The sequence below is a fragment of the Chrysemys picta genome, chromosome 6 (assembly GCF_011386835.1).
Source record: "Chrysemys picta bellii isolate R12L10 chromosome 6, ASM1138683v2, whole genome shotgun sequence".
Classification (NCBI taxonomy): Eukaryota; Metazoa; Chordata; order Testudines; family Emydidae; genus Chrysemys; species Chrysemys picta.
In genome coordinates, this window is record NC_088796.1 from 10498633 (window position 1) to 10526166 (window position 27534).

General features: G+C 41.2%; 1 protein-coding gene across 1 annotated transcript in view; it reads right to left on the reverse strand.

Moving 5' to 3' along the window:
* The window catches only part of RIT2 (Ras like without CAAX 2), a 285679-nt gene that overhangs the window by 129804 nt on the left and 128341 nt on the right, over window positions 1–27534 (reverse strand). Inside the window, exon 4 of the mRNA XM_065598690.1 lies at window positions 14342–14533. Within this exon, the coding sequence (XP_065454762.1) occupies window positions 14342–14533 (192 nt within the window). The remainder of the gene's footprint in view (window positions 1–14341; window positions 14534–27534) is intronic.

Sequence of the window (27534 nt, forward strand, 5' to 3'; positions counted from 1 at the left end):
AGAATACAAAGTGTGTGAATGTAGACCAGGATCCAGACCCTTCTGAATGTTAGTGCCAAGGGCCAGTGAGAGTATGTGCATATTGAGGCACCTCTCAAAGAAAAAGTGGCATGGGCTTTTTTCTTTTTCTTTTTTGTCCTTTAATATGGTTAGATGAAATCCTGTGGGAGAGAGCACAGGGGTAGCAAAAGGAGATGAAAAGCTTTTACATTTCAGCAACTGTGCGGGTGGCAAATAAGAATGGCCATACTGGGTCAGACCAATGGTCCATCTAGCCCAGTAACCTGTCTTCCGACAATGGCCAATGCCAGGCGCTTCAGAGGGCATAAACAGAACAGGTAATCACCAAGTGATCCATCCCCTGTCCCCAGTAAAGGCATGTGTGTTAACGAGGCACATGGGTGCATTGCTGAAAGAGAGGGGAGATAGTGGTGCATGGGTGACTGTCACTGTGCAGTTCCTGGTTTTCAGAAGTTTACGTTTTGCGCAACACTGCATTCTGCAAGGGGCCAACATGTCACCAAGCAACCCTACCTCTGCACTAACATATTCAATGGCAAAAAAAAAAAACAACAACATTGAGGCCCAAAGTGGCCAAGCAAATGACTTTCCATGCCAGCTGGGAAAGTTTTTATCATGTATTTACTGTGTAACCCACCCCACTGCACTGTGAAAGTTGTGGCACATCAGTTGCTAGGTGGCTGGTAGCATTTTCTCTATACCATATTGTAGCGGGATGGTCCCCTGCTCCTGCCCGGAAGGGCTTAAAACAGCCCTGGCAGAGGGTTGGGGCAAAGGAAAAGCTACTAGGCTGATTGGGGAAGTAGCCGCAGCTGGGCCACGCCCCAATCAGGCCTCAGCTGGCCCTATATAAAGGGGCTGGGAGCCAGAAGCTCAGAAATTTCTCTCTGCACTCAGAGAGAGAGAAGGGCCTGGCTGCAGGGAGCTGAGACAGAGTACCTGGGTGGAGCAGGGCTGGGGAAAGGCTGAGGAGCTGGGGAGTTCCAGCCTGGAAAGCCCCAGGCTGTGGCCTAGCATTGGGCCAAAGGTACTGGGGGTTGCAGAGGGCAGCCCAGGGGTAGGCCAAGGCAGCAGGTCCAAACCCCACCTTGCCTGTGATGAGTGGCTGATACTGCAGTCTGCCCCAGGGAGTGAGGCTAGATGGTGACTGGCAGTAGCCTTACACTGAGGCAAGGTGGGGATAATGGGTGGGGGTTCCCCAGGGAGGGGAGACCCAGATCTGTGGGGTTACTGCCAGGGGGCAACACCCCAGGTACAAGGGCACCGGGGTCCTGGGAGGGACACAGGAGCCAGTAGAGGACAAGGTGGATCACCAGCCTGCAGAGGGCACTCTGGGCTGGATTGATCTGATTCCCCCAAGAAACCAGCAGGAGGCGACGCAGGGGTGAGTCCGACCCCTTACACATATGTTCAGAGGCATACCAGTAAGTGCTCCAAGCTCTAGGCCCCTCCGGCTCAAGACCTTGGTGGATTCCTGAGTATTCTTGATATTTCAGATCAAAAGAGGATTCCATTACTAGAGCTACCAGAAATAAAAGGTGGAAGGTCCCTTGACATGACGCTTTAATGGCCGTACACTACAAAGCTATACCTGGCTGTTCACAGCTCAGACCCTAGGGGCAGTCTAGTCCAGAGGTATGAGAGGGGACACAGGCTGGTCTCCCCCTTCCATACCATCCTATTGCCTTCTGGTCAGAGCCCTGTATCCCCCTGCTATGGCTACTGTTGGATCTCTGCTAGCAAAAGGGTGTTTCTCCATCCAGCTCGTATGCCCTTCAGTCCCCATGTTCAGACAGCCAGCTATCTGGCCTTCCTTCTGCAGACAGTTCCCAGGCTGCTACCTCTGGCCAGACATTCCTGATCACATACAGCCTTCCATTCCCTCTAGAGCCTGGTACTTTCCAACTTTAACTAGTGCTCTTTTACTGTGCTGGAGAGATTATGGTGTCCTGTACTGGCTGGAGGTTGGGCTGGGGATTAACACTGGGCCCAGTAGTGAGCCAGTAGCGGATTCATTACAGCTGTTTGTGTGCTTGGTCTGTTTAGTCACAGTTTAAGGTAATACACATGCATGTGCTTTGATTATAAAATATAGAAGTATTGGAATGACAGATTAAGTAAGCATAACAGAACAGTTGTTAGAGGGGGGAAAAGCTAATAATAGTGTTTCTTTGCATGAGACCGAAAATTGCTAAATAAAATCCCACCTGTTGTCTTGGCAGAGAGAAAAAATATACAAGATGTACTTTGTTTTGGCAGTGGAGGAGTAGCATTGAAAGAGGTTATTGCAATGTCATAAGGAGAGATCTCAGGATAGAAAGGAGTGAGAAAATGCGGTGGAAAAAAACCCCTTCAGCAGATTATCATTTCTTATGGAATGAGATTTAATTATTTTAAAGGAACTGAAGAGAAACTTCTAGATTTATTTTTGGGAAAACAAGAAAATGACTAAGGTGAGATAAGTGTGGCTGCTACTTCAAAGCGTTTATTTTCAGATGTTCAGAGAATTCAGTGTCATGAAAATAGCAAAACAAAAATATTTTTTAAGTTAGCAGAGAACTTCAAGAGTGAAAAGATATTCTTAAAGGGTGGTGTTTTGTGAAATACAATATATAGCAAAGGAGAGATAATTGCAGGTATTTCTAAACTTAATTCACTTTCTTGAAGCATTGATGCCAGCAAAACTTTATCACCCAAATGTTAATTAAAAATGAACATTAAAGGGACATGAACAGGGACAAAGTAGATTTGTTTAAACAAAAAAACCATTCACACAAAATGCTTTGAAGAATTTTCCCAGATTGATTTTGTGCTCCAGCCGTCCAATGATTTGGTTATGCTGGTTATGTCTCTATTAGAAGTGCTGCCATTTATTTAACAAAAGTTATTTCGGGAAAGCCTGCAGAGATGCATACTAGAAGACTTTTATCTTGGGCTTCACCAGCTGCTGAATGAAACCGTTCTGCTGGATCATGAAGACAGAGGTGGCCTCTAACATAAACAGACCCTGACCCATTCAGAGTTTTAAAGGTGGACTCCAAGATCTGGAAGTGGATTTGGGACAGGTTAAGAAGACAATGCAGAGAATAAGCACTGACATGATGTGATTTACATTGCCTAGTAGCTGGGCTGCTGCATGTTGGACCAGAAGAAGCGTCAGCACATGCCTTGTGATCAAAGCCAGGTAGAGCACGTTGCAACATTCTCACATGTAGGTGGCAAAACCATGAATCACTGCAGCTAGGTTTGTATCTGAAAGGAAGGCCACTGTCACTCTGTCAGACAAAGGTAGCAAAGGGCATAACTATAGCTACTATTAGTGTAGAGGAACAACAATAAATCCAGTAGTATAGCTGTATTGTGCACTGCTTTGATGACCAGATAGAGTGTAGACTCAAATATCTACTGTGTCCCCTTCCACTCACAAAATGGTCTATAAAATGCTTTAGGGTCCCTCATCATGAAAGGCATTTTTAAAACATAAGTGATTACTATTGTTAACTGCAGCAAAATGGTAACAGTAGGCAGTGGATTCCCCCGCACACCCTGCACCAACTACTGAGATAATCTGTTCAGAGTTCCACAGTACCAGTGACTAATGGGGGTGAAAGGAAGTTCAGCAATTATTTCTTCATAGCAGTCTACCAGACCAAAAAAAAAAAAAAAAATAGAGTATAGACTTGTGTTTTAAGTATCTCAAAGTCTCTGCCAGACAGCATGGGATATAGCTTGGAAACATTCCAGAGATGGTGATGAGATGACTGCACAGAAAAAGAAAAGAAAAGGAACAACCCTCAGCGCTGCTCTACACAACAGAATGACTTTGATATAATTCTGTTGCTCAGGGGTGTGGATTATTCACACCTCGAGTGACATAATTATACCAACCTCAGCGCCAGTGTAGAGAGTGCTATGTTAGCGGGAGAGCTTCTCCCAGTGACATAGCTACCGCCTCTCCCAGAAGTGGAGTTAAGCCGATGAGGAAGCTCTCTCCCATCGTTTTAGAGTGTCTTCGCAAGAAGCTCTACAGTGTTGAAGCTGCACCACTGTACATTTGTAGGATAGACCTGTCCTTAGAATACAAATTACTTCAAATTTAGAGAACCTGGTCTCACAGACTTTAACAGCTGTGAAAGAAGAAGTCCAAAAGTTGGTGTTGTGGGTACATCAAATCATAGAAATGTAAGGGAACTCAAGAGGTCATCTCGTCCATTTTCTCATGCCGAGGCATGATTAAATATACTAGACCATCCCTGACAGTTGTTTGTCTAACCTGTTGCAGAATTCCCATTCCTGGAGGCTTTTAACAACCTAAACTGTTCCAGTGCTTAATTACCCTTAGCTATAAAGATTTTCCTCATCTCTAACCTAGATGTCAGTAGTTGCAAACTAACCTGATTACTTCTTGTCCTACTCTTGGTGGATAAGGAGAACATAATCCTCATTATAACAATCTTTTATATAACTGAAGACTGTTACCATGTGCCCCCTCAGCCTTCTCTTCTCTAGACTAAATGCATCCAATTCTTCCAACCTTTCCTCACAATCATGTTTTCTGAACCTCATATTTTTGCTGCTGTCCTCTGGACATTTTTCCAATTTCTTCACATCTTTCCTAGATTGTGGTGCCCAAAACTGGATATAATACCGCAGATGAGGTCTCCCCAGTGCTAAGTAGAATGGAACAATTACATCCTGTGTCTTATATGTAACATTCCTATTAAAACACTCTGGAGTGATATTTGCCTTTTTCACAGCGGCAACATAATGTTGACTCTCATTCATGACAACCACTAAACTCATAAGGTAATAAGGAAGTGATATTTACTCCTTCACTAACACAAGAACTGGGGTTACCCAATGAAACTAATAGGCAGCAAGTTTAAAACAAACAAAAGGAAGTACTTCCTCATGCATTGCACAATCAACCTGTGGAATTCCTTGCCAGGGGATGTTATGAAAGCCAAAACTATAAACAGGGTTCAAAAAAGAAATAGATAAGTTCATGGAGGGTGGGTCCATCAATGGCTATTAGCCAGGATGGGCAGGGATAGTGTCCCTAGCCTTTGTTCAGCAGAAGCTGGGAATGGGCGACGGGATGGATCACTTGATAATTACCTGTTCTGTTCATTCCCTCTGAGGCACCTGGCATTGGCCACTGTCGGAAGACAAGATACTGGGCTAGATGGACCATTAGTCTGATCCAGTATGGCCGTTCTTATGTTCATCTTGCCCAAATCCGGGTCAAAAGAATTAACATCTAAGCCTGAATGTTCCACAGACAGCTAGTTAGGATCAAGAGAACCTGCTCAGGTGCCATACTACAGATTTGGATATTATCTGGACACATGGCACAGTGACCCCCTAGAGTTTTAATGTAACCACACAAATTCAATTAATGAACACAGCATCTGATAATGTTCAGTTTAAAAGAGTGCTCTCACGAGTTCCTAGTGTGAAAAAAGATGCAATCATGAGCACGGATTATGTAAAGATTTATACATGAAGCCAGTGAAGCTAGTCATGTGCTGAAAGATAAACAAGTATGTAATTCTTTGCAGGATCAGGGCTGTAGTTAGTAAAACTAACATCTTTGGTGACCGGCTTCCCAGAGAGGCCAAGGGCTGAGCAAAACATAAGCTGGCCTTGTAAACCAAGAGGTATTGTCTCCTGGTCAGAGTGGAGGCACACTGAAGGGCATTGTGGGAATTCTTGAGCTTGAATTGCATGTGCCTACATGCTGGGGGCCAATAGAAACAACATATGCAAATTCTTCAATCACTTACTCTGGCAGCTTTTAACACCATGACCATGTCTATGTTTAATTGTGTTTGAATTAATCAAATCAATATAATTTAAATTAAGTGCCCTATTAAATCTATTCTTAAGTGGTACCAGTTGTTATTGTATCTCTTGTACAGATTAATCTGTTTTAATTAGATTAAATGTTTATCTATGACAGATTTTAAACCTCATTAAAGGCCAGATCCTCAGTTAGTGTAAATTGGTGTATTTCCACTGAAGTCAGTGCAGATATGCTTATTTACACCAGCTAAGGATCTGGCCCTTAATGTTTTTCCATAATCTAATTGCAACTAAAATATATACACTGCCTATCTTTATTAATCTAACAACTTAAATATAAAACAGCATTGGTATTAAATTGGTCTTTAGTCATGCATTTATTGCCCTGATTAAAGATAAGAATTAGAAACCTAAGACCAAGATTTGAACCAAGCCACCAACCAACCCACCGAAAACACACTCTACCCTAAAGAGATTCTCCAAAGGTCATGATTCAGCAGACTTGTCAAGCATGTGACTGATTTTAGCTCCACTGCAGGAGGCACGTAAGTATACATTTGGATTGCACAAGAGATGCTTAAAAAAATTCACTGGAGGCATCAGAAAGGAAACCTTATTTAAAAATAATAAGCTCACTTTTAGTAGGGTTGTTTCATATGCTTAATTTTAATTGCAGATTATTCTTGTTCTCAAATCATTGATAGATTTGAGAGAGATGACATACATCATTAATTTCATTGTGTAGAGGATAGCATTTCAAACAGTAGCTTTGCTGACCCAACTCCTACAGCCTGTCTGATTGTTATGAAATGGTGGTTAAATGGAAACAGCGTTAAGGAACATTGGAGCTAATGTTACTGTCCTATTATTCAAGGCATTTGGAAATGTATCTTTAATGACTTTAGTATGAAAATGTCTTTAACAAAAGTCTCAGTGTTAGCCTTGGTACCCTCACCGAATTCCAATTTGGGTAATTGCATTCTGCCTATGTAACATTCCTTTAATAGCTTAAATTGGGTAGTTTTCTTTCTCACTGTTTGTTATAGTCTGTTTTGTCACGTTGCTTTGTACTGTTAAACCATTGTTCTATTTCTTCCCAGAGGTGGCTGCATTTCATTGGTAGGTGCAATGATTCCTGTCTAAGCATTTTTAATATAGCCCCATGAACAGAATTAAGACCCAATTCTGCAAGGTACTTAAGCATCTGCCTAACTTTAAGCATGTGAACAGTCACAGCTACTCATTTTATCCAGCTGTGTTGAACAGAAAGTTCATTCAGGCCGTGAACCTGCAAAAACTTATGCACATGAGTAAACACACTGAAGTCCAATGGACTACTGACATAGTTAAAGCTGGAGATTGGCTTAGGTGCCTTATGCAATTGGGACTTAAAGAAGCGTATTTCCATCTTGTAAAAAACATTACTTTTATTTCTGTTGTATACCAATAATGTAGATTTTACTCAGAAAACCATCACATTATCCAGTGCTCGTCTGTCTTCCTGAAAGGCCTTTCATCTAATATTCTCATTACTAAGGCTACATCAACGCTATGGGCCTGGAGTGTGATTCCGCAGTTCCCACACACATACTTGCAGTATCCCTGTGAGACCTAGAATGAGTATAAGTAACGTAGGCACAGTACCGCAGGCAGCAGCAGCATTCATCGATCTACCCCAAGTACATGTACGCGAGCAGAGGAAATCACACCCCTAGCTTGTAGATTTAGCCTAGAGGAAAGCTTTTGCTGGAGAAAAGATTTGAAGTGTGTCCTCATTCTAATCTCTAGTGGCAGGGAGTTCGACAGACAATAGCCCAGAATGTAGGTCAGCTGAGGACATCCTGTCTGAAGTGTTAAGAGTGTTTGCTGACTGCTGTAGAGGGGTCATGGAGGGAGATGTTCTAAGGCAGATTGGTCCACGCTTCCTAGAGGCTTTAAAAAAATGAATCAGAACCTTGATTTGTGTTTGTCATAGCACAGGGAGACAGTATTGGCCACTGAACACCTGCGTGATCCATTTTCATCTGGCAGGGAGGCTGTTCCAGGTTGAAGTTTCTTGGTGGCCTTTAAAAATAGCCCCATGACTGAAGACTGGAGAACTGTAATTAGGTCCTAGTGGAAAGGAATGGGTACAGTCTCAGACCTAATTATCTTCTGCCATCTTCAGCATATAAGATTGAGCCTTGGACTCCCCTATATAAGGGATTCCAGTGAGGAGAAGCATCTTCTGAGATCTGCCCAAGGGGCACGAGCAAAAGCACATTGATGTAGTTTCACCCATTCCTTCTAGGTTTAGTATTTTATGACCACTGACGTCAATGGCAGCTAATAGATCTAACATCAACGCAGATGTTTGTCCACTGTTCATGGTTCTAAGGAGATCCCTCACTCTAGCAGTCATTTGGAAAACAGCCTGAACCTTGCAAAAGGTAGCAGGAGTAGAGCTGGTTGGGGGAAAAACACTATGATTCAAAATTTTGAAGTTGCTTTTGTTTCTCAGGGCTTGAAGTTAATCATAAATGTTTTTGTCAAAATGGTTTTTGCTAAACAAAAATTTGTGCTAGCCATTTTGAGGGGGAAAATAAAGCTTAATTTGTCCTGAGGCTTGGCAGGGCTCAGCCTCAGCATCTCTTCAGTCCCTGGCATGCAAGGTGTGACCTCTTATGTACTGGACATATGACATCACACTGTGCGGAGGACACCATTGTTATTGGTTGAGCTCCAGCACTTTTCTTCCCAAATTAAGCACTAGGAAAAACCCACTATGAAACACTATGAAAAAGGAAGAGTCTGATTATTACAAAAAAAAAAAATGTCCACCAACAAATGGTTCTAATAAAAAGCCATTTTTCAATTAAAGAACTTTTAACTCAAAAGATTTTGACCAGGTCTAGTCCTGAGGGGGTAACATTTTCAAAAGCACTTAAGTAGTTTGGTAGCCACAGTGACATTTTCAAAAGAGACTTGGGCATATTGAAAATCAATGGGATTTGGGCTTCTCAGTGGCTAAGTTACTTTTGAAAATGGGACTCTGGCTACCAAGCCATTTAGGCACTTTGGAAAGTTTTACTTGAGATCTTTATCATCTCATTCTTGTTCTCTTTGGAGTGAGGCATATCTCTAGCATCAGTGCTATCAGCACCTCTTCCTGTATCACTCTGGAGTTTCATATAAAATCTCCCATCCAAATGTTGACCACACTGTTCTTCCTAAGCTTCTGAGACCTGACAAGATCAAAATCCAACTTTCTGTAGTTCTCTAATATGTATGTTATATAGTTTCAATCATCTTCCACTGTTCAGATGGCTGAATTTATTGTGACACTTGACATATTTATAACTGACCAGAAATACATATTTTAAAATCTCAATATTAATAGCATCATTTTGGGTTTTCACAAGTCAAAAATGTAACATTTTAAAGATGGTCCAAATTTTAATGTTCAACAGCTAGACCCCAGCTTTCATAATATTTATACCAGGAAGGGCTGAATCTGGGAATTTGGTGTGGCCTAGTATAGACATAAAGGTCTATTTACAATATTCAGATCTTGGTCCAAAGTTCCTCAAACTGAAGGGATATTTGGATTTCTGGTTTTGTTTCAGGCCTATCTCTAAATATTTTAGATCAGGAAGGTTACTAAACTTACTAGTGAAAGACCATTATGTCAGGAGTATGACCATTTATCCCATCAAATAATGCAAGCCTGAATGCCCAATAAAACATGAGCTTAGAATCAGAGAACTACAGAGATAACATAAGAATGGCCATACTGGGTCAGACCAAAGGTCCATCTAGCCCAGTATCCTGTCTACTGACAGTGGCCGATGCCATGTGCCCAGAGGAAGTGAAACTAACAGGTAATGATCAGGTGATCTCTCTCCTGCCATCCATCACTACCCTCTGACAAACAGAGGCTAGAGACACCATTCCTTACCCATCCTGGCTAATAGCCATTAATGGATTTAACCTCCATGAATTTATCCAGTTCTTCTTTTAAACCCCGTTATAATCCTAGCCTTCACAACCTCCTCAGGCAAGGAGTTCCACAAGTTGACTGTGCGCTGTGTGAAGAAGAACTTCCTTTTATTTGTTTTAAACCTGCTGCCCATTCATTTCATTTGGTGACCCCTCGTTCTTGTATTATGGGAACAAGTAAATAAGGAAAAGTTATCTACTTTCTCCACATCACTCATGATTTTATATACCTCTATCATATCCTCCCTTAGTCTCCTCTTTTCCAAGCTGAAGAGTCCTAGCCTCCTTAATCTCTCCTCATATGGGACCTGTTCCAAACCCCTAATCATTTTAGTTGCCCTTTTCTGAATCTTTTCTAATGCCTGTATATCTTTTTCGAGATGAGGAGACCAAATCTGTACGCAGTAGTCAAGATTTGGACATACCATGGATTTATATAAGGGCAATAAGATATTCTCCGTCTTATTCTTTATCCCCTTTTTAATGATTCCTAACATCCTGTTTGCTTTTTTGACTGGTGCTGCACACTGCGTGGACGTCTTCAGACAACTATCCACGATGACTCAAAGATCTCTTTCCTGATTAGTTGTAGCTAAATTAGCCCCCATCATATTGTATGTATAGTTGGGGTTATTTTTCCCAATGTGCATTACTTTACATTTATCCACATTAAATTTCATTTGCCATTTTGTTGCCCAATCACTTAATTTTGTGAGATCTTTTTGAAGTTCTTCACAGTCTGCTTTGGTCTTAATTATCTTGAGCAGTTTAGTATCATCTGCAAACTTTGCCACCTCACTTTTTACCCCTTTCTCCAGATCATTTATGAATAAGTTGAATAGGATTGGTCCTAGGACTGACCCTTGGGAAACACCACTAGTTACCCCTCTCCATTCTGAAAATTTACCATTTATTCCTACCCTTTGTTCCTTGTCTTTTAACCAGTTCTCAATGCATGAAAGGATCTTCCCTCTTATCCCATGACAACTTAATTTACGTACGAGCCTTTGGCAAGGGACCTTTTCAAAGGCTTTCTGAAAATCTAAGTACACTATGTCCACTGGATCCCCCTTGTTCACATGTTTGTTGACCCCTTCAAAGAACTCTAATAGATTAGTAAGACATGATTTACCTTTACAGAAACCATGTTGACTCTTGCCCAACAATTTATGTTCTTCTATGTGTCTGACAATTTTATTCTTTACGGTTGTTTCAACTAATTTGCCCAGTACTGACGTTAGACTTATCGGTCTGTAATTGCCGGGATCACCTCTAGAGCCCTTTTTAAATATTGGTGTTACATTAGCTATCTTCCAGTCATTGGGTCCAGAAGCTGATTTAAAGGACTGGTTTCAAACCATAGTTAGTAGTTCTGCAATTTCACATTTGAGTTCTTTCAGAACTCTTGGGTGAATGCCATCTGGTCCCAGTGACTTGCTACTGTTAAATTTATCAATTAATTCCCAAACCTCCTCTAGTGACACTTCAATCTGTGACAGTTCCTCAGATTTGTCACCTACAAAAGCTGGCTCAGGTTTGGGAAGCTCCCTAACATCCTCAGCCGTGAAGACTGAAGCAAATAATTCATTTAGTTTCTCCGCAATGACTTTATCGTCTTTAAGCGCTTCTTTTGTATCTCGATCATCCAGGGGCCCCACTGGTTGTTTAGCAGACTTCCTGCTTCTGATGTACTTAAAAACATTTTGTTATTACCTTTTGAGTTTTTGGCTAGCTGTTCTTCAAACTTCTTTTTGGCTTTTCTTATTATATTTTTACACTTAATTTGGCAGTGTTTATGCTCCTTTCTATTTACCTCACTAGGATTTGACTTCCACTTTTTAAAAAATGCCTTTTTATCTCCCACTGCTTCTTTTACATGGTTGTTAAGCCATGGTGACTCTCTCTTTTTTTTTTTTTTTTTAGTTCTTTTACTGTGTTTTTTAATTTGGGGTATACATTTAAGTTTAGCCTCTATTATGGTGTCTTTGAAAAGTGTCCATGCAGCTTGCAGGGATTTCACTTTAGTCACTGTACCTTTTAATTTCTGTTTAACTAACCTCCTAATTTTTGCATAGTTCCCCTTTCTGAAGTTAAATGCCACAGTGTTGGGCTGCTGAGGTGTTCTTCCCACCACAGGAATGTTAAAAGTTATTATATTATGGCCACTATTTCCAAGCGGTCCTGTTATAGTTACCTCTTGGACCAGATCCTGTGCTCCACTCAGGAGTAAATCGAGAATTGCCTCTCCCCTTGTGGGTTCCTGTACCAGCTGCTCCAAGAGCAGTCATTTAAAATATTGAGAATTTTGTCTCTGCATTTCATCCTGAGGTGAAATGTTCCCAGTCAATATGGGGATAATTGAAATCCCCCGCTATTATTGAGTTCTTTATTTTGATAGTCTCTCTAATCTCCCTTAGCATTTCATCGTCACTATCACTGCCTTGGTCAGGTGGTCAATAATAGATCCCTAATGTTATATTCTTATTAGAGCATGAAATTACTATCCATAGAGATTCTATAGAACATGTGGATTCACTTAAGATTTTTACTTCATTTGATTCTACATTTTCTTTCACATATAGTGCCACGCCCCTCCGCCCCTACCCCTCCCTCCCCCCGCCCGACATGGCCTGTTCTGTCCTTCTGTTAAATTTTGTATCCCGGAATGATTTTGCCCCATTCGTTGTCCTCACGCCATCAGGTTTCTGTGATACCTATTATATCAATATCCTCCTTTATCACAAGGCACTCTAGTTCACCCATCTTATTATTTAGACTTCTAGCATTTGTGTACAAGCACTTTAAAAACTTGGCACTGTTTATTTGTCTGCCCTTTTCTGATATGTTGGATTCTTTTTTATGTGAATATTTCTTGTCTGATCTGGCCCCTACTTTATCCTCGTCCATCCTCTCCTCCTGACTAAAACCTAGAGAATCTCTATCAATAGACTCTCCTCTAAGAGAAGTCTCTCTCCGATCCACGTGCTCCTCTGCATTCCCAAGGCTTTCCCCCATCTCTTAGTTTAAAATTTGCTCTTCAACCTTTTTAATGTTAAGTGCCAGCAGCCTGGTTCCACTTTGGTTTAGGTGGAGCCCATCCTTCCTGTATAGGCTCCCCCTATCCCAAAAGTTTCTCCAGTTTCTAATCAATCTAAACCCCTCTTCTCTGCACAATAATCTCATCCATGCATTGAGACTCTGAAGCTCTGCCTGCCTACCTGGCCCTGCACGTGGAACTGGGAGCATTTCTGAGAATGCCACCATAGATGTCCTGGATTTCAGTTTCTTCCCTAGCAGCCTAACTTTGGCCTCCAAGATGTCTCTCCTACCCTTCCCTATGTCACTGGTACCGGCTCCTCCCCAGCACTACACATAAGTCTATCTAGATGCCTCTAGAGATCCGCAATCTTCGCACCAGGCAGGCAAATCACCATACGGTTCTCCTGGTCATCACAAACCCAGCTATCTATGTTTCTAATGATCGATCCTCCCATTACTAACATCTGCCTTTTTCTAGTGATTGGAGTTCCCTCCCCCGGAGAGGTAACCTCAGTGCGAGAGGATACCCCAACACTATCTGGAAGGAGGGTCCCAACTATGGGAAGGTTTCCTTCTGCTCCCGTTGACTGCTCTGCTTCCCTGGGCCTTTCATCCTCCTCAACAGCACAGGGGCTGTCTGATAGGAAAGATTTTTATTCCCCTCACCCTCTAACACAAATATCATTGCAAGTAGTGACTTGCTGAAAATTCATCTATAGATAAAGAAATTAAAGATAATGAACTCCTGTTATATGTAATGGAATATTCTTAGTGGAATGATTGAATTCACATCCCTTCCTCCACCCTATATATATATATATTGCACCTAAAGAGTTACATGTATTTTACAGAATATTACACCGAGCACTGTTGTTCAAGGTCTCAAGCTGAGCATTATGCTACAGCTGGATTGTCACCATTAGGCTTTTGTCTCAGTCTGGTTTAGGGAGAAAGTCAATGATCTGGAAAGAAATGTGAAACTCTTTAGATGTTTCTCAGAGTCCCCAAACTAATTTCACTCCTATTGTTGCTTTGGATTTTCTAAGGAAAAGGAGAGGGAAACATGGGGGTGACATGCTAAAAGGTGAAAAAGGAGATTGGCATGCATGTGAACACAGATGCTAATGAACTAGGGGACAGCACTTTAAACGGTTATATTTTTCTACACCCAACTTACATCATTTATTTAAAGTGCAATTCTATTATGTATAAATCGCATCCTGGGTTTCCATGTTTGATATGTAAGTAGATTCCAGGGCAAATATGATCAGTTTACAAAACCTGCTAACTGCAGATATGAGTGGAATAGGCTCCGTTAGATTGAAAAGGGTTATACAAATGAACAGTAATATTTACCTTAATTTATTAACAATCCTGGTGCATTGCTCTTTGATCCATGCCTATTCTGGGTCAATAATTCTCCACAGTACCATATGGCACATGCTGCATAAACTCCTAACATAGCAGAGGAAAAGGAGCAGGAAGAAACTTCACTTACCTGCCTGAACTCCTCAAGATCTATTTTGTTTCCCACCAGCACCAATGGGATGTCATAAGTGTGCCGGACACGATAAATGAGCTCCTTAAACTCTGCAGCTTCCTGAAAGGATTGGCGGTCTGTGATGGAATAGCAGATAATGAAACCCTCTCCACCTCGCATATATTGGTCCCTCATGGCTGTGAATTCTGCCTGCAGAGTAAGAATGACATGTTCTATAATTTAGTAAACAAAATAATCCACCTATAAATAATGGACGTGGTGAGTTTTTCTAGGGTAATTTTAGATTGATTGTTTACTTTTATTAACTAGTGCTTAGCAAAATTTAGTCTTCCTCCAGGGACCAAGACAGCAATTTGTCTCTGGGTAATTCACGTCCTAGTTTTTCCTTAGGCAATTTCTTTTTCACAGATGAGCAATCTTATATTGATTCCTGATATTTCTTAGTCTCATGTTTTTCTAGCTTCTTCCACAATATCTGTATGTTGGTTTATGCTTACTACACATTGGATAGTGACAGACCAGAAGTGAAGAGCACCTGGATATTATTACCTAAAGATAGCAATTTAGACCTGTCTCCTGTCTATAGACTTGATCCAGAGCCCCGTCATGTCCCGTTGACTTGAGTGGGCTTTGGATTAGTCCCTAGAAGACTTGACACAAGAAAAACATACATAATACATACATAATAAAACTTCTATTCTTCATCTAGCACCTCAAAAAGCAACAGTTTCCATTCCAGTGTAGGACACTGTCACTAAAGATGGGTGAGCTACTTTGAATAAAATAAAAACTGTTCCAAAAATCTACCCCAAACTCAATGGGATCTTTTTTTTGCCACATTAGCATTTTTTAAAGATAGCTTTTGGTTCAGAACCATATGCTTTGGTCTTGCTCCCGTTGAAGTTAATGGGTATGAACTCAGAGTACAACATTTGGAAAACCTTAATCTTGGCTGTTCAAAAACCAGATACAATTATTGCCAACCAAGATTGTTTTTTTTTAAACAACTTTAATTTTCAAGTGCCTTTGTTCTTCTTGATCCCAGCCTGGAATAAAAGTGAAAAGGCTCCAAATCCTACGACAACAGTTGGTCCAAATGAGAATGATCATGACAGAACCTGTTCTCACGAGATTTCCATACTCAAGAGGCTCTGATAAAGTTCAGAATACATCTATAAATGTTGGAGACCCTCTGTAAGCTGAACCTTTTACCCACCCGAGAATTTAAATTAGGATTTTCAAACTAGTTTAATGGAGGAAGGTCCCTAACTCTCACCGACATTCAGTGGGAACTGTGCACCTAAAACCCTTATGACCCTTTAAAATTATCACCATTAAGCATCTCTAAGGTATTCAACTAGGCCATATGGATTATCATCATCCACAATTGATGGCTCTATATTTGTTGACCATTATCCACTATTGTGATCCATCCTTTAATCAAGGAGTTTCTCACATATTTCAGAATACTTTATCTCCACATGGGAAAAGCTCATACACTTACCTCCACACTAGCAGATTAGTAGGTGGCTTTTTGGTGAAATACTGTGTCAAATTTACTAGAACTTGTCAAAACTTGAAATTTCCTTCCAAGATATTGTAAAACCATTAGATATTATATATTGTAAAAAGTTGAAACATAGTGCTTCAAAATAAAATCTTTCAAGATTATCAAAATGAAACATCTTCATAATTTTTTCATTGCAAATTTTTGTATGTTCACAGCAAATGTTCATTTGACAATAGAGAACTGCTGCATTGGAAAATGTTTATCAGCTCAATGTGTACATGTGAGCAATCCCACAGAAGCCAATCAGGTTTCTCTGGTGTAACTAAGAACAGGATTTAGCCCATAGACTTCTGCTGTGATGAACAGACAAACTACTCAAAGAGGTAAATACAGTATATACCTGTTACTGGAATAATATGAGGTCCATTTTTTTTTCTGATAAGTGGGAGTTTGGATAATTGAGGGAGCAGGAGTCATTCAGCAGTGGAGGGCTTCCCCCTGACCAAAGGCTCATCCTCTTTGCAGTCATGGCCAAAGGTCTCTGCTTTGCCCCACCAGGACCACAGCCTCCCTCCCTCCAACACTGGCCCCGTGGCAGCACAGGGAACCCGCTGCAGCTCCATTATGATGGCCCAGCTCACTCACTTTTGACATGGTGGGCTGCAGATGGCTTCGTACACCACACAGGAGCCATTCAGCAGCATAGTGGCCTCCCCCGTGGCTGGGGACTCGTCCTCCTCTTAGTCCTGACCTGGGGTCTCTGCTCTATTATCCAAACGTCCACATTATTTGAATCCCTTCCTTGTCCTCCATGAATCTCATGCTTGGGACACAGAAGGGATTCAGAAAATGGAGGGTTGGGTAATAGGGTTTCCAATACACAGGGGTACACTGTATTATACAAGTGAAACCCCATTTGAGCTGTGGGAGCTGCCACACACATCTAGGAGCAGAACTTGACTCAAACCATCGGCCTTAGTCCTGCTCCCATTGAGGTTGATGGTAAAATTCCCCAATGACTTCAGCCAGAAAGGGCCTGGGCCTGGAATGCTTTATTCAGCAAGGCAAGTTTGCTGCTGTCATTCACTCATTCCATGCATTTTCTCAAAGCCTGTCTTTCTACATCCCCTCTTCTGCCCTTTGTTTCGAGACATGGCAGTACAGTAAAGTTATGTTACGAACAGATACAAATTAGTTTATTCTGCTTATTCTGACATGTTACTGCAGGTATATGTGTTGGACTAACTGCCAAAACACCTTTCGTGCCATGCTTGCAGTGATCTATTTTAGCATGCATTAATTATTCTATGCAAATGGATGGGGCAGTCCACCTGTTAATTTGCAAATGGATGGGGCAGTCCACCTGTTAATTTGCAGTTTTTCTTGGGTTTTGGATGCTGGTTTCCACATACCTCCTTCTCCCCTTTGGCATGGCTGCTAATTATGGAGTCAAGACTAAGTTAAAAACAAAGAGACCTTTTTTAGATTTTCCCACTGGTTTCCTTTAATTCTGCCTAGTCACTCAGAACCCTGACATTAGAAGCATCTTCTGGACCTGAATATAAGACAGTATATACATTTTAGGGCACAGGTAATTTATGATACACAATAAGAGACCAGTGCTAAATTTTACTAGAGTTGGGACCAAACCAAACCTATATCTAATCTCCTGGAGACACTGATGAAGTTTTAATTCAAGTCCAAATCCAATATCCATTGCTTACTCCATCTCTACAATGGAAAAGTTCAAAATCTTGCATTCCAACAGGTCTGGAATTTGCAAAATTTCAGAGATGGATCAAGCTCTAAGCTTTGTGGAGCCTGAAGTCGTTACAACTATTCAGTATTTTCCTTGATTCATTTATAAACTAGATAACAATACATTGTGTTCTGTACATCCGGAATGCTAATACCTCTTAAATGTTTTCTGCTGTAAATGTGTTTTGTTGGTTAATTTTTCCAGGAACATTACTGATGCCATTTGTTATCCATGAGGAAAAAAATATTGAACATTTCCACATGGGTAAGTGCAAAACAGAAGAGACTGGAGGAAGTCACATATCTTCAAAATTTTCAGAATCAAACTGAAGATTTGTCATGATTTGCAGCTTGACATCAGTTCTAATACTTATGTACTATAACTAGGAGTGTATTGAAAAATACAATAGGAAAGTGATTTAGGGGGAGGGATAGCTCAGTGGTTTGAACATTAGCCTACTAAACCCAGGGTTGTGAGTTCAGTCCTTGAGAGGGCCACTTGGGGATCTGGGGCAAAATCAGTACTTGGTCCTGCTAGTGAAGGCAGGGGGCTCAACTCAACTCAATGACCTTTAAAGGTCCCTTCCAGTTCTAGGAGATGGGATATCTCCATTAATTTTTTTTAAATTCCATTTCAAATGATTTCCTATTTGGAATGAGCGAAGTGGTCCAGGTAAAATAAACTCCAGCTAGAAACAGAACCAAAACTTTTCTATATTTCAAAGAACACCACATGATTTTTCTTTAATTTTCACACAATAGATTGGATTGGGGAGTGGTGGAGGGGAAACACACACACACAGATATAAACTCCCATGCTTCAAACCACTTTATAACTAATGAAGTCAAGGAAGAAAATTTCCCTGTGGATAAGTTACACCATAATGGAATAGTTTAGGGCTTCTTGCACCTTCCTTTGAAACATGTGGTACTGAATACTGTCATAGACAGGATATTGAACTAGATGGATCTCAGATCTTATCCAGTCTAATAATTTTTGACATGTTTCTGGTCCAACCAGAATATATATATATATATATATATATATATATATATATAGACTTCTGGACTCAACTGAGACCTAAATATCTAAACTTCTGTGGCTGCTCCCAGAGGAAGGAAGAATACAAGGAATCCATTCAACAGAACTTAATGTTGTTTGCAATACTCAACTTTAAATTGTGGCGTCTCAAATCTGTCTCCTCTGAAAATGCATGTGGAACTTCCCTGATGCAAATAAGGGCATAAAGAATGGCCATACTGGGTCAGATCATCTAGCCCAATATCCTGTCTTCTGATAGTGACCACTGGCTCCTCCCCAGCACTACACATAAGTCAATCTAGATGCTGGTAGAGAACTGCAACCTTCGCACCAGGCAGGCAAATCACCATATGGTTCTCCTGGTCATCGCAAACCCAGCTATCTATGTTTCTAATGATTGAATCTCCCATTCCTAACACCTGCCTTTTTCTAGTGATTGGAGTTCCCTCCCCCGGAGATGTAACCTCAGTGTGAGAGGACACCCCAACACCATCTGGAAGGAGGGTCCCAACTATGGGAAGGTTTCCCTCTGCTCCCATTGACTGCTCTGCTTCCCTGGGCCTTTCATCCTCCTCAACACTGCAGGGGCTGTCTGACAGAGGGTGAGGGGAATACAAATCTTTCCTAACACAAATAGCATTGCAACTAGTGACTTGCTAAAAATTCATCTATAGATAACATTAGATAAAGAAATTAAATATAGTGAACTCCTGTTATGTGTAATGGAATATTTTTAGTGGAATGAATTCATATCCCTTCCTCCGCCATATATATATATATATATATATATATATATATTTGCACCTCAAGAGTTACATGTATTTTACAGAATATTACACCGAGCAATGTTGTTCAAGGTCTCAAGCTGAGCATTATGCTACAGCTGGATTGTCACCAAAACTCTCCTCCCTACATCATCTCATCCACACATTGAGACCTTGCAGTTCAGCCCTGCAGGTGGAATTGGAAGCACTTCAGAGCACACTGTCATGGAGGTCCTGAACTTCAATCTCTTACCTAGAAGCTTAAATTTGGCCTCCAGGACATCTCTCTTACCTTTCTCTATGATAAGATGTAGGAACAGACAATTTTATCTTCAATTTCTTAGCATACAAATATGTTTTGGAAGAATGTTTTAAACATTCCCACAGACCTGCAAGTTATTTGCTGACCAATATGGTCATTATCTCTTGGGACATACCAAAGAAAGAGAAATAGGCTGAACATTCAAACAAACAAACAAACAAACAGTAAATAATACCTGCCTATGCTTCATTCTCAAGAGACCAACCCAGCATGGGAAAGATCCCTTTCTTATGCTGGTATTTACAGATTAAAATGTACACTTCCAAATTAAAAAAAATAATTAGCATAATACCTAGCTCTTCTTTTCAACAGATCTCACAGAGGTCACTATCAGTTTATAGATTGGGAAACCAAGTCAGAATGAGGGGACGTACTGCTACCCAGCAAACAAATGGCACCAAGGACTCCTTAATCTCAGTTCAGGGCTTTATTCACTAGGCCACACTATCAGGAGTTAAATAAGAGAAGACCAATCAAAAGCAATCTCCAAGACAGTACAGAATGTTTTGCTCCTTTATTACATACTGTAGCAACTCTGAGGACAAAATGGCTGCTCCCACAGAAGTGGAGCTCTTAGAAATTTAAAGGTGCAACACATAGACAGCAAAGGCATCACAGTTTCAAGCACCACACTCAATACATTTTTATGTCTGATCTTGGCTTGTACCTATCTTGGAAGAGATCCGAACCTCCTTAGGGAGCCCATCTTTAATCTGAAAAATGCCCCTTTCTATATCTGCTTGTCTTGTTTTCTGCTTGACTTTAGAATTGGGAATCTGCTAACAGATGTTCTTAATCAAAGCTGTCTGCCTGATTACCACAGGAGTCACTCTTATTAAGAAGTTTTCACATTTATAAAAAAAACCAACCACACACCACGGGGGGGGGGTTGCGGAAAGAGCCAGTGCATTGTCTGTCTATGACAATGAACAATCAAGGATAAAGTGAACAAGAAGGATACAGGAAGAACAAAAAAACCTTCAAATGACAAATGTGTATGTGGGGGGGAGGGATCAAAAGCATGACCTTGCATTGTGAAGACAACTGTGTGAAAGTACTGATTTAAAATTCACTTCACAGATTTGCTTTTGCAAAAGCTGATGTTTTCTTAAGTTTCTGTGAGAATTTTATTAATTTGGTGAAGGTGAACATTTATCTGAAAACGCATTTTAAGATCATTATTCTATATGCCACTCCGCTAAAGTGAATAGGACTTGATGGTAAAATTCTCAAGTGCTTCTTGAACACCCCTTCCCTCTTGTAATGAGACCCAACTTCTCCTGTTCCTTCCCTTCACAGAGACTAGTCTCCCTGGAATATCTCCGGGCCTGAGATACAGGAGGAAGTGGACCACTAGACCATCTCCCAGAGGAGGCAGGATTTAAATAGATGGTGGTCAGTGTTAATAGTTACAGGTTCAGTCAAACTAGGGGCAAGTGGTCCAAAGTCGTTACTTGAGGTGTGGAGGCCTACCAGGCAACAGAGCTAGGCAATTTTTTTTCCAGGCAAGCAGTTTATAGGCAACAGTTTGGGTCAACTCAAAACACAAGTGTGTTCTCCAATAGTTATGGCACTTGTCAGGGACATGGGAGACCCAGGCTTGAGTCCCAGCTCTGGAGCAGGGACTTAAATGCAAGTGTCCCACCTGCCAGGCGAGCACCATAACCACCAGGCTGTAGGGTATTCAGGGGTGGGTTGCTTTCACTCTCTGCTATTAACACTGTTCTACTTTGTATAATTATTTAAATATTTATTAAGCCAAACAGAGCTAGTGAGATTGATGCTATAGTCTGCTGATTTGGGCATTCACCTGGGACCTAGAAGATCTGGATTCAAATCCCGCTGCTGAATCTGACAATTCCCATGGATCTCACCCCATCACACACTTCCATGTCGGTCTGTGCAGGGCTGACATGTAAACCTTTTGTTACATGGCTGTTTCCTTCCACAGCTTCCCCCCTACACAATTCTAATGGTGGGGAAGGCATTGCACCAGCCCTAGGTTAAACAGGTGAATTTCACTTTTTCAGCATTCAGCAAAAGAACTGGCACACAGCAGCTTTGGTGAGAAAGTCTGAAAAGGTTCTGTTTCCAGCTGAAATTGCACCCAGTTTTTTTTGCATTACAAGAGTCAAGGTGGTAATCCTGGAATCTGCATTGGCACATTTGCACCCAGGTGCCATCTGCACTGATTAATGCACCTCCACCTGCCACCAGTCACCAGTGTAAGCAAAGCCGCAAGAGCACTGAGCAACATCAAAGCCCCATCACTTCACCCTTCTCCTCCTACCAAAGCTAATTTTCAGAAGATCAGGAACAAAAGCTGCTGTACGGGGAAGGAGAATAAAAGGAGTTTGCAGCAGGAGGTAACAGGCCATCTGAGACAAACCAAACCATCTGCCGCTCAGCTGAAAGGGAAAGTGGAGAATTTGATAAAAGTGCAGACATAGAGCAGAACCAGAACAGTAGCGATGGCTTAAACACTGGGGGCCTGATACCGATTTACATTGCTCTGGCAGTAAAATTACCTGTTTAAAGGCGCCTTTACACCCCTTTGGCAGGATGCCAAAACAATGTGAATGGGCCTTGCTGTAAGTCAGAATCAGTCCTCGGGTCTGCAGTTGAGGTGGATTATTGTTATAATCAGTCCATTGATTAGCGATCAGTCTCCCTCTCTCCATAGAAATACAGGAAGGAATCTTTCCTCATCTTTTCCCATTATAAAGAGCATGGTGTGCCTTGCTACCTGTTAATTTGTGGTGACGGCAAAGAACGCATTGCAAAGGTTGGCATTGTACAGCACAAAGCTATCATGCAAAATAATCTCTGTTCCCAACAAAGAATTTTAAATCTGAAATTTGTTCTGGTGACATTTTGTAACATCTGTGGTATGATTCTCTGAACTCAGTGAGGCTAAAGCAATATAAAACTGGGGCACATAAGAGCAGAAATGAACATTTGTGGTTTGTGATATAACAGACAAGTTCAGCTAAAACAACCCCTTGCAGTCCATGGGGTAGGTTTCTCTCTCTCGCACACATTCCATGGAGCAGGTTTCTTGGTCTCAAAGAAGAAAATTAATAGAGCTATTGAAGCAGAGACCCTCTAGCTTTTCAAATGATAGATGCATAATTCTAGAGACATGTATTTTTCCTCCAGACCATGAAGAGCACAGTTAATGGAGCTGACCAAAGTGCTGAAATTAAAAAGTGCCACCACACACACACACACACACACAGAGTAAAGAGGCCTTGGAATGGGAGTAAATGTAATGCGAAAGCAGTGTAAACATGCCTTAGTATAAAGGAGGTTTTAAAGACAGAAGGGACCATTATGACCCTCTGTCCCCTGTATAACACTGGCCGTAGAATTTCACCCAATGATTAATTTCAGAGGCAATGAAATAAGAGGAAAGTAAGTTGCCTTATTTCAGATCCTGATAAATAACAGGTGAGCCTCTGATTGTTGGAAGTTCAGCTTCTAATTGGATAAATACCCAAAGTGTCTCCTAATCTCCTGAATCTGCAGAAAAAAGGGCTACAAATCTCAGGAAAATAAGCTCCCTCTTGAGGTTTCTGCGACATCATTCTTCCCACTGTTTTCCTGGCCTTCTCATCCCAGCTAGAACCTGGTAGTGCTTTAGACTTCTATAAAGGATTGGGTCGTGTTTGGATCTAGAAATGGGCAGGAGTGCAGGGATATGAGTTCTTGTTTTTTCCCCTCAGTATAGTGCACTTTTCCCTCACCCTGGCTATGCAGACTAAGTTGCTATAAATACCTGAGGGACTTTCAAACTTCAGAAGCCTTAAAGGGAAGCAACCATCAATATTAGGACAGAATGAATGCGGAGACATTGGGGTTTTGGTTCTCTCTCTAGAGGGTCTTATACCACATCCATTACCACAGCATTAGGGCATTAGGAACAGCTTAAATCAGAATGAAAACAAAATTCTGAGACAGTATGTAGAGTCCAAACCTGTTCTCACTTATTATAGCTTGTGGTCTTGATTAGACTCTTTTCTATTTAAACCATGGCAGGGCTAGGGCTATGGGGTTCTTTGGGATATAGTAGGGGCAGGCATGGTGGAAGCAAAGATCCATGGTCTCTTTTGACCACACGTGCCTGCACTAGATATAAGCCAGAACTGGAAAACCAGATCCAAATACATTTCAACTTGGGAAGTTAAGGATATGGATCCGAATCTACGTTTGAACTTTCCAGCCCAGGCTCATCCTTACTTTCCAATTTCCACCACCTCTTCCCCCCTCCATCCCACACTTTTAGAGTTTCCAGCCACAGAAACCCTGCTGAAATAGGCCCCACTACCCATTAGTAGGGGTGCACTGTCAAACAATGGTGTCTTTAACTTACATCTTGATGAATCTAGTTTGTTTCTGGTTGTGCTGCCCCAGTGACTGATAGAAAAACATTTTGTTTCGCAAATATTTTACTTAGTGTTGCTCAGTGTCAGGGAGACTGAACAGCCCGGCTGGCTTATAAAACAATGATGCTCCCAATCAGTAAGGATGAAAGAATAACAAGGCTCCTTCCCACAACAGAGCAAAGAAGCAGAACAAAGCCTTACAAAAAATAATAGAAATTCCAAAACAGCATGACAGAGCCCTTTTGTCTACTAAAGAGGCTACTATCTAACCAGCTCTAGCGTTCAGATCTCCTTTCCAGAACTAGCTTCTGTGCACCAAGGTTCCTGTTTTTACTCTGTTTCCTGGCCTAGGGTGACTACCATTCACCAATTTGCTGCAAGTGGAGGTGTATTAATCAAACTTTTCTTAAAGTGGCAAACCTCCCTGTCATACTCAATAAGGAAAATATTCAATCTCTCATCTGGGAGTCAACACAGTCTTTCCATTCACCCCAAAACAGGGTTGGAAGTATTAAATCAATTCTCCACACTAGCAATAAAACACCTTGAAGCAACAGTCCCCAGCTCAGTGAACTTTTTCTTTCATGTTAATGCTAATGGTTTCTTCCTTGGGAATAAACACTTTTATAATTTTCTCTTAAATGCATTCGCTGAAGCAAGCTTCATTGTTAACTATCTCTAAACACCCCAGGTGCATTTCGTTTATTGCATGCTATAAAACACTTCCCCCCTCCTAATTTGTATTCAGGCAAGAATAAAACAGATTTTCATCTTTTATCACAAAAATGCATCATAAGTGGTAAAGGGAAGGAATTAATTGCTCAGTAAATATATTTTAGTAAACAGCAGAATAACAGAAGTGTGGAGGTAATGACTGCAGCTGGCAGGCAAAGGCTCGCCAGGGATTAGAACAAGCCCATGTCAGCTCACACAAGGAACGCAGACTTACTATTTTCCCCAGTATGGCTCAGCAAAGGTAAAACAGGAGGCCATGGAATTGACACATTGATGTTCTGATAAGTGACTCAGAATGGCATTCTGGGCTTGCATATTTACTGCCTTGTGGTGACTTCCACATCCAGTTTGTTTACCTTACAAATCCCAAGAGATGGTTATTTCCCCTACCCTTGAGCTGCAAACCTAACTTGGGATTTGAATATCAAGCTGGGCTTTTCTTTGTCTCTTACAGCATGTCATCATCACACGTAGTGAAATTTCAGCCACAGCAATGTTTTAGAAATCATAATAGTTGTGAATTGTGAATAAAACTTTCAATACAAAGAAACAGAAATAGCTTTTCTTTAGTTGTATTGATTTTGTGTTGATCACAGCATAAAGGTCTGGTATGATTCTATGACCCAAATGGCCTGATTTTCCCGTTGCCCTTACACCATGTGTAATCATTTACGCTAGTGCAAAATAGGTGTCCAATGCTACCATTCTTATTTGATTTCATCTTGCACTAATTAGGCCCACAGGAAACAGATACTGTGGGTTGAATCGCCTCTCATCTAAAGTACCTATCTAGTTATCTATGGGTTTGATCTTCTTCTGTTCATCCCTCCACTCAGGGGTTTGACAAAGGGACAAAGCCTTGCCTCTGTCAGAACAATTTGGGGGACATGCCATGAGAAAAATCTCATGCAGTTTTCGTTTTCTCCTCCTACCTTAAAATAGGGGTCAGATGCCAATTTGTAGATAAGAGGCGGAAGATAAAAGAGATCAGAATGATAAACAGATCTAAATTCCTATATAGGTGCAGTCAGTATATCTGCAGATGAGCTTTTGTTCTTTCAAGGGAAGCACTTGCTGAGCAAAGTTTGTTTTGTATCCTCACACTGTTCTGGTAATTATATAAAACTGCTGTGGCAACAATATATTCTCATTAGCTATCACTCCCTAACAAAAGCAGGAGAGAAAATCTATCTGAGCCGGAGGAAGCAAGAGAATTACAAATCTGAAATATATCTGGTGTAATAAGATCCCATGTTGCATTAATAATTTTCTTGAAATAATTCCTCTTTTGCCCTTGTCATAACTATAAAGGGAAGGGTAACTGCCCTCCTGTGTACAATATTATATAATCCCTCCTGGCCAGAGACTCCAAAATCCTTTTACCTGTAAAGGGTTAAGAAGCTCAGGTAACCTGGCGGACACCTGACCCAAAGGACCAATAAGGGGACAAGATACTTTCAAATCTTGGTGGGGGGAAAGCTTTTGTTTGTGCTCTTTGTGTTGGGGGTTGTTCGCTCTTGTCACTGAGAGGGACCAGACATCAATCCAAGCTCTCCAAATCTTTCTGAACAAGTCTCTCATATTTCAAACTGGTAAGTAAACAGCCAGGCAAGGCGTGTTAGTTTGTATCTTTGTTTTCTCAACTTGTAAATGTACCTTTTTGCTAGAGTGTTTATCTCTGTTTGCTGTAACTTTGAACCTAAGGCTAGAGGGGGGTCCTCTGCGCTCTTTAAGTTTGATTACCCTGTAAAGTTATTTTCCATCCTGATTTTACAGAGATGATTTTTACCTTTTTCTTTAATTAAAAGCCTTCTTTTTAAGAACCTGATTGATTTTCCTTGTTTTTAGATCCAAGGGGGCTGGATCTTGATCCACCAGGGAATTGGTGAAGGGTCTCTCAAGACTACCCAGGGAAGGGAATTAGCACTTCGGAAGTGGCGGCAGCGGACCAGATCTAAGCTGGTAGTTAAGCTTAGAAGTTTCATGCAGGCCCCCACATTTGTATCCTAAAGTTCAGAGTGGGGAAGCAGCCTTGACAGCCCTTCCTTTCCCTTTTGGAATGTTTTCATACCCAACAGTAGCATCGGCCAAGTCAGGATTTCCCAGAGCCAGAAAAAATGGTTGAAATGTGTTGAATCAATTAAAATACTCACCCGAATGAATATGCAATGAAAACTCAAGCTGAAACATTTGCGGATGTTTGTTAATTTCATTTGGTTGCACCTCTCTCCCTGGTTCTGCTTGAGAACAGAAGCCAAAGTGCTGGAATACTGTATCCTGAAAGAGAGCTTCTGCTTGCTCCGTTTCCCATGATCATGAAATGGAAAATACCAAGAATCTCTTTAGAAAGCCTTTTCGTGTGAGATTCCCCATGCAATCTGGCAGATTCAAAAGGTTTGGGCAGTTCAGATAAGACATGAATAGGTACCCATAGGTCCTGGAACTAAGGGTGCGGGGGTGCTGCTGCCCCCCCTGTCTTGAAGTGGGTTCAATCATATTCAGGGTTTACAGTTTGGTTCAATGCTCTCAGAACCCCCACTATACAAATTGTTCCAGTGCCACTTTAAAAGGGTGTCATAAGGAGGAGGGAGAAAACTTGTTCACCTTAGCCTCTAAGGATAGAACCAGAAGCAATGGGTTTAAACTGCAGCAAGGGAGGTCTAGGTTGGACATT